At 43.8% G+C, this 12012-nt stretch overlaps 1 protein-coding gene across 1 annotated transcript in view; it reads left to right on the top strand.

Annotated features, from left to right (window-relative positions):
• The first annotated feature begins 6147 nt into the window (after nucleotides 1-6147).
• The window catches only part of LOC115163754 (voltage-gated potassium channel subunit beta-1), a 129717-nt gene continuing 123852 nt past the window's right edge, over nucleotides 6148-12012 (top strand). Inside the window, exon 1 of the mRNA XM_029715912.1 lies at nucleotides 6148-7050. Coding sequence (XP_029571772.1) covers nucleotides 6851-7050 — 200 coding nt within the window. The 5' untranslated portion in view covers nucleotides 6148-6850. The remainder of the gene's footprint in view (nucleotides 7051-12012) is intronic.

Below are 12012 nucleotides of genomic sequence, written 5' to 3'. Positions count from 1 at the left end.
ATATTTGTATGAGCCGCCTTCCCTACATTTTAATTAGCACCAAAATAACAAAGAACCTTTGAAGAGCTCAAAGGGTTAATTGTGAGGAACACTCATTTGTTCGTGTTTATCCTCTGATAGGTTGCCTTCCGCTATGAGGTCACCAATTTGATTGACAGACACATGTCCTGACTGGGTGAAATTAAAGGTGAAATTAAGTCACCTTTGATGGATTTAATTCATTCATTTCTCAATGACACACATGCCCACATGGCCTGCCCTCAGCCCTGACCCAAGGCGGAGGAGAGGGGGGGGGGGGGGGGTGACCTCTTTTCATCACGCCAGGCGCCGCCGCTGAGCGTGTGTGTGCCTCCAGGGTCTCCCTATCGCCTCTATTCTCTCCTCCCTTCACTCCTTCCACTCTCTCACTCCATCCCAGTGATTTCATCATTGTATCTCGACACATACATATGTCACCTCCACTCCCACCCCTATTACTCGCTGCATTGGTTCATTCCATACAGTACATTCCTATGGCTAGGAGATATGGAGGGGTGGGCTGACTGTGGTAGCTACAGGAGGGTACAGTTTTGCCACACAGCCAATCCCTTAGCATACAGCTGTCCTGTCCTATCATAGCAGCCAGGGGAGAGATGACTGTACAGGGATAGTCCATGACATGTGAATGCATAATGGGAATAAACTCTGCCATCTTCAAGTTTAGCCCAGTAGAGTGCAACTGTCCAATCAAATCATGTTGACCAGCGGTGACGCTGCTACAAAACTTCGTATACCGCCTACACATTGAGAGGACAGGGGCTGCAAGAAACTGAAACACACACACACAGTGGCACACAGGGTCATACACACACACACACACACACACACACACACACACACACACACACACACACACACACACACACACACACACAGTGGCACACAGGGTCATACACACACACAGTGGCACACAGGGTCACACACACACACACACACACACACACACACAGTGGCACACAGTGGCACACAGGGTCATACACACACACACACACAGTGGCACACAGGGTCGTCTGCCCCTGCATCATGCATCCCAGTGGGACAAAGATGTGGCGTGTAACAGGAGGAGTTTGCTGACAAAGCTATTATACCTACAGGCCAGAACATGTTTCAACAGCAACCAGGCCTGGCACTGGAACAGGCCTAGATACTGGTGTGTGTGTGTGTGTGTGTGTGTGTGTGTGTGTGTGTGTGTGTGTGTGTGTGTGTGTGTGTGTGTGTGTGTGTGTGTGTGTGTGTGTGTGTGTGAGAAACTACAGGAGTACCCCTATCACTGAGGTTTTTCTCATGCATGCTGACTGTGACATAACAAAATCAAAATAAATACATACAGAAATATATGAACAAATGAAATAAGAAAAACTACGAGTGAATGTGACCATGAGAGAAAGTGAAAGTTGAGAATGCTGGGAATATCATAACTGCTGACCTGCCTGGTGACTCTTACAATAATATCTCCAAATTTCCTCAATAAACAAGATACACGCTGTCTTTATTGTTTGTAAATATGTTTCTTCATTCTTATTTTCACAGCCTGTGAGATCTCTGGTTTGTTCCCTCCTCTACGAATGTCATTTCTCGTTAACTTTGACCTTGCTGTGTTTTCTGCCTCACTCACTACACACAGAGAGAGAGATGACTAACTGTATTCTCACTCACTACACAGAGAGAGAGAGAGATGACTAACTGTATTCTCACTCACTAGAGAGAGAGAGAGAGGAGAGAGAGAGAGAGAGAGGAGAGAGAGAGAGAGAGAGAGAGAGAGAGAGAGAGAGAGAGAGAGAGAGAGAGAGAGAGATGACTAGCTGTATTCTCAACAACAACCTAATTAACAAAAAAAAGACAAATGGTTTGATGAAGAACGCAAAAACCTAAGAAAGAAATTGAGAAACCTGTCCAACCAAAAACACATAGACCCAGAAAATAGGAGCCCACGCCGTCACTATGGTGAATCACTAAAACAATACAGAAATAAACTATGGAGAAAAAAAAGGAACAGCACATCAAAAATCAGCTCAATGTAACTGAAAAATCCATAGAATCGAATCACTTCTGGGAAAATTGGAAAACACTAAACCAACAACAACACAAAGAGTTATCTGTCCAAAATGGAGATGTCTGGAAAAACCACTTCTCCAATCTTTTTGGGATATGCATCAACAGCAACCTTGGGAAAATCCTCTGCATTATCATTAACAGCAGACTTACATTTCCTCAGTGAAAACAATGTACTGAGCCAACCGTGTACAACCATGTATTCACCTTGTACACCATAATGGACAAACAAACCAAAACAAAGACAAAGTCTTCTCATGCTTTGTTGATTTAAAACAAGCTTTTGACTCATTTTGGGATGAGGGTGTGCTATACAAATTGATGGAAAGTGGTGTTGGGGGAAAAACATACGACATAAAATAAAATCCATGTACACAAACAAAAAGTGTGCAATGGACAAAAAAACACAAACATTTCTTTCCACAGGGCCGTGGTGTGAGACAGGGATGCAGCTTAAACCCCACCCTCTTCAACATATATATCAAATAATTGGTGAGGGCACTAGAACAGTCAGCAGCACCCAACCTCACCCTACTAGAATCTGAAGTCAAATGTCTACTGTTTGCTGATGATCTGGTGCTTCTGTCCCCAACCAAGGAGGGCCTACAGCAGCACCTAGATCTTCTGCAGAGAGTCTGCCAGACCTGAGCCCTGACAGTAAATCTCAGTAAGATAAAAATAATGGTGTTCCAAAAAAGTTCCAGTTGCCAGGACCACAAATACAAATTCCATCTAGACATCGTTGCCCGACAGCACATAAAAAACGGTATTGATTTGTGACCTTACTTTCTCTGCAGCACTGTAATGGAGGCTTGGAGGCTTGACAGGGTGATTAGCATGAGTGGATTAGACAAAATGAGACGTGAGTACAGGAGTTTTAGGAGTGGAGAAGAAGGCCTGTTCTGCTAATACTATATGTCATTTAGTAGACACTTTCATCCAAAGCAACATAACAAGGCACACCTGTTAATTGAAATGTATTCCAGTTGACTACCTCATGAAGCTGGTTGAGAGAATACCAAGAGTGTGCACAGCTGTCATCAAGGCAAAGGGTGGCTACTTTGAAGAATCTCAAATATAAATATATTTAGATTTATATAAAAAAAAGAAAAAAACCCTTGAATGAGTAGGTCTGTCCAAACATTTGACTGTTTCTGTACATTGGCCATGCTGTCAATCCAGCATCACTTCTGCCATGTTAAAAAACTGGAAACTCAGAACTGGGAAATCTCAGACTTCAGTGAGTTCAAGAAAACTGGGAACTCATATTTTCCCAGCTCCAACTGGGAAAATACGGTTTGAACAGTCATCCAACTCGGAATTCCAAGTCGGGAACTCGGGCCTCTTTGTAGAGCTCCGACCTGAAGATCACTGACGTCATGATTCAACCTTCCCAGTACCAAGTTGTCTTGAAAGCACGATAAATCCAGAGAATGCCAGACTTTGATGACAAAATTTGCCCAGAAGAAGGAACGCCACGCCACCTTCCTGTTCAGGTGAGCATAGCACGACAAGGAGACTTCAAAAATGTATTGTATGCTGCTGCATAAATAATGAAATATGCCAGGGAGTATACTGTAGTTATGAAAATAATACTCAGTGTATGTTGTGTAGTAAGCTGTTAGTAGCCCATGTGCCTCACCCTAACAAGTTGATCTTCACCCTAACAACAACATGTAGCCTATAGCCTGTTTTAGAGAAATGTCATCAAAAGACTATTATAAAAGCTTTCATTGTCTGCTTATATGCCCCTTTATTTATCCTACGGTTCTGACTTGGTGTACAGGGAGAATACTGTAAGAAAGGCCCATGTTCTGAATTCGGTCGTTGTACATTTCAAAAGTGCTGAACAAATAGTTATATTGACTACATCCATCTTAGCTCGTTCATTAATGTCTTAATCAAAATTAAGGATTGCCTCTTATCCACTCATCATCCCCTTGTATGCCATAGTTTGTACATCTCAAGAGTCAGTAGAAACCACATTTGTTTAAGAAAGTCAGCCATGTTTTTTTAAAGGCAGTAAATGAGGCTGAATGAACTGTTTCACTGCCAGACAAGGCTCCGCTGATAGCCAGGTGTAGTGGTGGTAAGGATTCACTCCATGGTGCTGAAAAGAAAGCTCTGCTGTTCGAACAGCTTTATGTGGGCCCTAATGCAGGCCCTAACAGTTTGTGGGCACCGTTTGTCACCATTATAGTGCAATTAAGTGTTTTGTTGACAGAATATTAACACGTTTTTTTTCATCAGAAGAGAAATGTTTGCAATTGTGTCCACTATTATCGGCAATAAGTGCACAGAATTCTAAATCATTCCATCAGTATCATGCCATGTACAATACACCGTGCTTCTACATCTGCATTGCTTGTAGTTTGGAGGTTTAGGATGGGTTTCTGTCTAGCACTTTGTGACATTGGCTGATGTAAAAAGGGATTTTTAAAATACATTTGATTGATCCAGGCAATGTGAACTTTCAAATTATTATGATTTTTATACAATATTGTAGAGATGCAGAGATACAGAGAATGAAGTTGGGTTGTTTCAACATAACCCACTGGGTACAAACTGGTTGTTTCAAAATAACCCACTGGGTACACACACACACACACACACACACACACACACACACACACACACACACACTTTCGTGAATCACAGCCAGGTGTCAGTTTAAAGCCTTTCTCAGCACAGTTTAGATTTGCAGTGTTCCTCTATGACAGACAGGTCACCAGAGACACCGAAGATCATGATAAACCTGTGTGTGTGTGTGTGTGTGTGTGTGTGTGTGTGTGTGTGTGTGTGTGTGTGTGTGTGTGTGTGTGTGTGTGTGTGTGTGTGTGTTTTCATTCAGTGACTACATACTTTACTCTCCCTCTCTTCCCTGAAACCAGGCATTTTCCACACCTCCTCCTCCCTCTCTCTCTTTTCCTCTTTTCACAGTGTGTGTGTTTATTTCCCCACCCAACAGAAGCATTTATCACCCAGTCCTTTTTCTCTTCCTGATGGAGAACAGAACATACATGGAGCAAATACGTTGTTCCCTATCTACAGTATCTCAATATGTTGTTCCCTATCTACAGTATCTCAATATGTTGTTCCCTATCTACAGTATCTCAATATGTTGTTCCCTATCTACAGTATCTTAATATGTTGTTCCCTATCTACAGTATCTCAATATGTTGTTCCCTATCTACAGTATCTCAATATGTTGTTCCCTATCTACAGTATCTCAATATGTTGTTCCCTATCTACAGTATCTCAATATGTTGTTCCCTATCTACAGTATCTCAATATGTTGTTCCCTATCTACAGTATCTCAATATGTTGTTCCCTATCTACAGTATCTCAATATGTTGTTCCCTATCTACAGTATCTCAATATGTTGTTCCCTATCTACAGTATCTCATATGTTGTTCCCTATCTACAGTATCTCAATATGTTGTTCCCTATCTACAGTATCTCAATATGTTGTTCCCTATCTACAGTATCTCAATATGTTGTTCCCTATCTACAGTATCTCAATATGTTGTTCCCTATCTACAGTATCTCAATATGTTGTTCCCTATCTACAGTATCTCATTATCCAAATGATCTGTCCTGAATGCTTCTGTATACAATGATCAAAATTCATATATTGCGTGTGTGTGTGATATTGCTGAGAGAGAGAGAGAGAGAGAGAGAGAGAGAGAGAGAGAGAGAGAGAGAGAGGAGAGGAGAGAGAGAGAGAGAGAGAGGAGAGAGAGAGAGAGAGAGAGAGGAGAGAGAGAGAGAGAGAGAGAGAGAGAGAGAGAGAGGAGAGAGAGAGAGAGCAGCATTCCTCTCACTCCCCGATAGGACCACCAGAGGAGATGGAGCTGTAGTGCTGAGAACACAACGCCGAAAGAAAAGAAGAGGACAGTGACATATTAACTGGGAGAAATAGAATATAAGAGGAGATAGAGAGTGAAGAGGGGAATCTGGGGCAGATACTCATTAGTGATACACATTAACATCGGCAGGCTGGAGCAAGAGAACGTGAAAAAGGTTTGGAGAAAAAATACATCAAAAGAAGAGAGAGCGGAGCGGAGTGAAGGATGACAGAGCAGCTTGCCCCGTCCTGAGATCAGCCCACCTCCTCCTCCCTCTCTTCACCCCTCCTCTGACGCCATCACCCCCCATCACTCTCCTCCCTCACCCTCTCCTCCCTCTCTCTCTCTGGTTAAACCAGACTTGATGACCAGTCCTGACCAGATTCTACCCCCATCACAACCCTCTGGAATCTCTCCAGCTTCTCTGGAATCTCTCTCAGCGTTCCGACTCTGGCAGTCTTCTGACCACGTTCAGATATTCTCTCCAGGAGAAGACAGGAAGGAATAAGAAGAAGGGGGAAGTTTGTGTATTTCTGGACAACTAACGAGTCTCTGCCATCTCCTTGCTGTGAGGACTGACCTTTCTGTTCAGAGGGAAGATAAGGACCTACGACATCCAGAAGACATTTTCACCTGAAGACTTTCCCGTCTACTCTGAGTTACAGAACAACACTTCTGAGAAATAAACAACACTTTAACAAGGAAAGAAGACATTTTAACGAGGAGGACATTTTAATGAGGAGGACATTGTAACACCAACAGAGCATTTCAACAAAAGATCAAGACATTTTTTAAGATTCTCTCGGACCGTCTCTGTTTAATTTTCTGCAACTCTCTGTTCATCCACTTCTCTTGGACTCTCTGTCCTGTACAGTTCTCTGTGAGTGTCAGTTGGTCCATACAGCCCAGCCATGCAGGTGTCTATAGCATGTACAGACCCCCACATGAAACGCGGGAATGGGGACCACAAGAATAACTCCAGCCCGGGGAATGCTGCCCGGGCCAAGTTCAGAACTGTGGCCATCATAGCACGCAGCTTTGGGGCGTTCGCACCCCGGCACCACATCTCTCTCAAAGAGTCCACGGGGAAACTGACCGGCATGAAATACAGGTCTGTCTGTCTGTCTGTCTGTCTGTCTGTCTGTCTGTCTGTCTGTCTGTCTGTCTGTCTGTCTGTCTGTCTGTCTGTCTGTCTGTCTGTCTGTCTGTCTGTCTGTCTGTCTGTCTGTCTGTCTGTCTGTCTGTCTGTCTGTCTGTCTGTCTGTCTGTGTGTGTGTGTGTGTGTGTGTGTGTGTGTGTGTGTGTGTGTGTGTGTGTGCGAGAGAGTGTGTGGCTAAAGCTGGGGGATGGTATAGAGTGTGTGTTGTGACATTAACGTAGTCTAAGTGTACATATATTTTGGACTTTAGTATTTGTTTTGTTTGTGTGTGTCAAGTAGTCTCTTGCTGTTTGAATATCTTTTCTGGTTTTTATTCTCTCCATATATTTACCACTCCAAGCTCACCCTGTGTTTGTATCTGTGTACATTTTGCCATTGTGTCTGTGTGTTTGTTTACCTTTATTTAACCAGGTAGGCAAATTGAGAACAAGTTCTCATTTACAATTGCGACCTGGCCAAGATAAAGCAAGCAGTTTGACACATACAACAACACAGAGTTACACATGGAGTAAAACAAACATACAGTCAATAATATAGTAGAAAAATAAGTCTATATACAAAGTGAGCAAATGAGGTGAGATAAAGGAGGTAAAGGCAAAAAAGGCCATGGTGGCAAAGTAAATATAATATAGCAAGTAAAACACTGGAATGGTAGATTTGCAGTGGAAGAAAGTGCAAAGTAGAAATAGAAATAATGGGGTGCAAAGGAGCAAAATAAATAAATAAATACAGTAGGGGAAGAGGTAGTTGTTTGGGCTAAATTATAGATGGGCTATGTACAGGTGCAGTAATCTGTGAGCTGCTCTGACAGCTGGTGCTTAAAGCTAGTGAGGGAGATAAGTGTTTCCAGTTTTAGAGATTTTTGTAGTTCGTTCCAGTCATTGGCAGCAGAGAACTGGAAGGAGAGGTGGCCGAAGGAGGAATTGGCTTTGGGGGTGACCAGAGAGATATACCTGCTGGAGCGCGTGCTACAGATGGGTGCTGTTATGGTGACCAGCAAGCTGAGATAAGGGGGAACTTTACCTAGCAGGGTCTTGTAGATGACCTGGAGCCAGTGGGTTTGGCGACGAGTATGAAGCGAGGGCCAGCCAACGAGAGCGTACAGGTCACAGTGGTGGGTAGTATATGGGCCTTTGGTGCCAAAACGGATGGCACTGTGATAGACTGCATCCAGTTTATTGAGTAGGGTATTGGAGGCTATTTTGTAAATGACATAGCCAAAGTCGAGGGTCGGTAGGATGGTCAGTTTTACGAGGGTATGTTTGGCAGCATGAATGAAAGATGCTTTGTTGTGAAATAGGAAGCCAATTCTAGATTTAACTTTGGAGATGTTTGATGTGAGTCTGGAAGGAGAGTTTACAGTCTAACCAGACACCTAGGTGTTTGTAGTTTTCCACATATTCTAAGTCAGAACCGTCCAGAGTAGTGATGCTGGGCGGGTGGGCAGGTGCAGGCAGCGATCAGTTGAAGAGCATGCATTTAGTTTTACTTGCATTTAAGAGCAGTTGGAGGCCACGGAAGGAGTGTTGTGTGGCATTGAAGCTCGTCTGGAGGGTAGTTAACACAGTGTCCAAAGAAGGGCCAGAAGTATACAGAATGGTGTCGTCTGCGTAGAGGTGGACCAGAGAATCACCTGCAGCAAGAGCGACATCATTGATGTATACAGAGAAAAGAGTCGGCCAAAAAATGTAACCCTGTGGCACCCCCATAGAGACTGCCAGAGGCCCGGACCACAGGCCCTCCGATTTGACACACTGAACTCTATCAGAGAAGTAGTTGGTGAACCAGGCAAGGCAATCATTTGAGAAACCAAGGCTGTTGAGTCTGCCGATGAGGATGTGGTGATTGACAGTGTCGAAAGCCTTGGCCAGGTCAATGAATATGGTTGCACAGTATTGTTTCTTATCGATGGCGGTTAAGATATCGTTTAGGACCTTGAGCGTGGCTGAGGTGCACCCATGACCAGCTCTGAAACCAGATTGCATAGCGGAGAAGGTGTGGTGGGATTCGAAATGGTCGGTAATCTGTTTGTTAACTTGGCTTTCGAAGACTTTAGAGAGGCAGGGTAGGATAGATATAGGTCTGTAGCAGTTTGGGTCAAGAGTGTCCCCCCCTTTTGAAGGGTGGATGACCGCAGCTGCTTTCCAATCTTTGGGAATCTCAGACGACACGAAAGAGAGGTTGAACAGGATAATTTGCAATAATTTTGGCAGATAATATTAGAAAGAAAGGGTCCAGATTGTCTAGCCCGGCTGATTTGTAGGGGTCCAGATTTTGCAGCTCTTTCAGAACATCAGCTGACTGGATTTGGGAGAAGGAGAAAGTGGAAGGCTTGGGCGAGTTGGTGTGGGGGGTGCAGTGCTGTTGACCGGGGTAAGGGTAGCCAGGTGGAAAGCATGGCCAGCCGTAGAAAAATGCTTATTGAAATTCTCAATTATAGTGGATTTATCGGTGGTGACAGAGATTCCTATCTTCAGTGCAGTGGGCAGCTGGGAGGAGGTGCTCTTATTCTCCAAGGACTTTACAGTGTCCCAGAACTTTTTTGAGTTTGTGTTGCAGGAAGCAAATTTAGGGATGGAGATTTCAGAGTTTTTGGTATGTGAGGGAGAGAGAAAAAGGCAGAAAGAGAGAATGAGAGAGAGTGAGTCATTGTGGAGAGATGAGGGTGCAGTACAGGTAGGGATTCAGATGAAAGTTGTTTGAAGAACAATAGGAAGGACACTACAGTAGAAATGACAGTAGGAAGGACATTACAGTAGGAAGGACAGTAGGAAGGACACAACAGTTGGAAGGACACTACAGTAGGAAGGACACTACAGTAGGAAGGACACTACAGTAGGAAGGACACTACAGTAGGAAGGACAGTAGGAACATCATCATCATTTAACATCATGACCCCAGTCATCATCTCCTCAATAATGTCCCCCTGGTGAGCACTTTGGGAAATCCCATTGGGATTTGGTGTCAGTCTCTCTTCCTCGCTCTCTCACTCTCACTCTCCCTCACACACACACACACACACACACACACACACACACACACACACACACACACACACACACACACACACACACACACACACACACATGCACATAACACACTCACACACTCACTCACACATAGGCACTTCAACAAGTCAGTTTTACAGTACTTAGCGGTGTGCTCCAGCCCTGAGAGGAGACAGACTCTCTCTGGTCCCTCTGCTGTAATTATACTGATGGACACTGTGTGTCTGTGTGTGTTTGAATGTGTGTGTGTGTGTGTGTGTGTGTGCCTGTTCGTGGGCTTTCTCGCTTTTTACACACTGTTAGGCTGAAAGCACAGGGAATGTGGCCAGATGATGAGCTCAATTTGAATGGCAATGCTCGTGCACACACACAAATTAAATTCCCAGGATCCTATCCCTCTCACAGTACATGATGACAGAGTGGTTTCCATAGAACAGTACAGGTCCACAGTGCTGTCAAATTGTCTGTATACAGTGAGGGAAAAAAGTATTTGATTCCCTGCTGATTTTGTACGTTTGCCCACTGACAAAGAAATTATCAGTCTATAATTTTAATGGTAGGTTTATTTAAACATTGAGAGACAGAATAACAACATAAAAATCCTGAAAAACGCATGTCAAAAATGTTATAAATTGATTTGCATTTTAATGAGGGAAATAAGTATTTGACCCCCTCTCAATCAGAAAGATTTCTGGCTCCCAGGTGTCTTTTATACAGGTAACGAGCTGAGATTAGGAGCACACTCTTAAAGGGAGTGCTCCTAATCTCAGTTTGTAGCAATCAATCAATCAGATTCCAAACTCTCCACCATGGCCAAGACCAAAGAGCTCTCCAAGGATGTCAGGGACAAGATTGTAGACCTACACAAGGCTGGAATGGGCTACAAGACCATCGCCAAGCAGCTTGGTGAGAAGGTGACAACAGTTGGTGCAATTATTAGCAAAAACACAAAAGAACTGTCAATCTCCCTCGGCCTGGGGCTCCATGTGTGCTGTCAGACTGTCAGTATAGGCCCACAGTGCTGTCAGACTGTCAGTATAGGACCACAGTGCTGTCAGATTGTCAGTATAGGTCCACAGTGCTGTCAGACTGTCTGTATAAGACCACAGTGCTGTCAGACTGTCAGTATAGGACCACAATGCTGTCAGGTTGTCAGTATAGGTCCACAGTGCTGTCAGACTGTCTGTATAAGACCACAGTGCTGTCAGACTGTCAGTATAGGACCACAGTGCTGTCAGACTGTCAGAAGGACATTAAATATGTAGCATGCAGAGCAGGGCTTTTACAATGTGGGAGGATAGGTTAGGCTAGGGTTACTGTTAACAACCCTAAGGCTGGAGCTAGTTGTGTCTGTGTAGATCACTCAGTACTCTATTGTATTCTACTAACAGGCAGCGTGACCCAGTGGTGTCGCGTTATCTTCTCTACTCTTATTACGGTATACTTTTAAAACATGCACACACACACAACCCATCAACGGGGGTTAGCAACAATCTGCTCTGGCAGCTAAGAAGAAAGGATGGAGGAGATTTATTTTTGTTTGTTTTTTAAATTTTAACCAGGGAAGTCAGTTAAGAACAAATTCTTATTTATAATGACGGCCTACCCCAGCCAAACCCGTACGATGTTTGTGCCAATTGTGTGCCGCCATATGGGACTCCCAATCACGGCCGGATGTGATGCAGCCTGGATTCAAACCAGATACTGCAGTGACACCTGTTGCGCTGAGAGAAACAGTTACTATAGAGAATGGAGAGAAACAGTTACTATAGAGAATGGAGAGAAACAGTTACTATAGAGAATGGAGAGAAACAGTTACTATAGAGAATGGAGAGAAACAGCTACTATAGAGAATGGAGAGAAACAGTTACTATAGAGAATGGAGAGAAACAGCTACTATAGAGAA

This window comes from Salmo trutta, chromosome 26 (assembly GCF_901001165.1).
Source record: "Salmo trutta chromosome 26, fSalTru1.1, whole genome shotgun sequence".
Classification (NCBI taxonomy): Eukaryota; Metazoa; Chordata; class Actinopteri; order Salmoniformes; family Salmonidae; genus Salmo; species Salmo trutta.
Note: the sequence above shows the minus strand (reverse complement) of the source record. Positions and strands in the feature narration are given on the sequence as shown.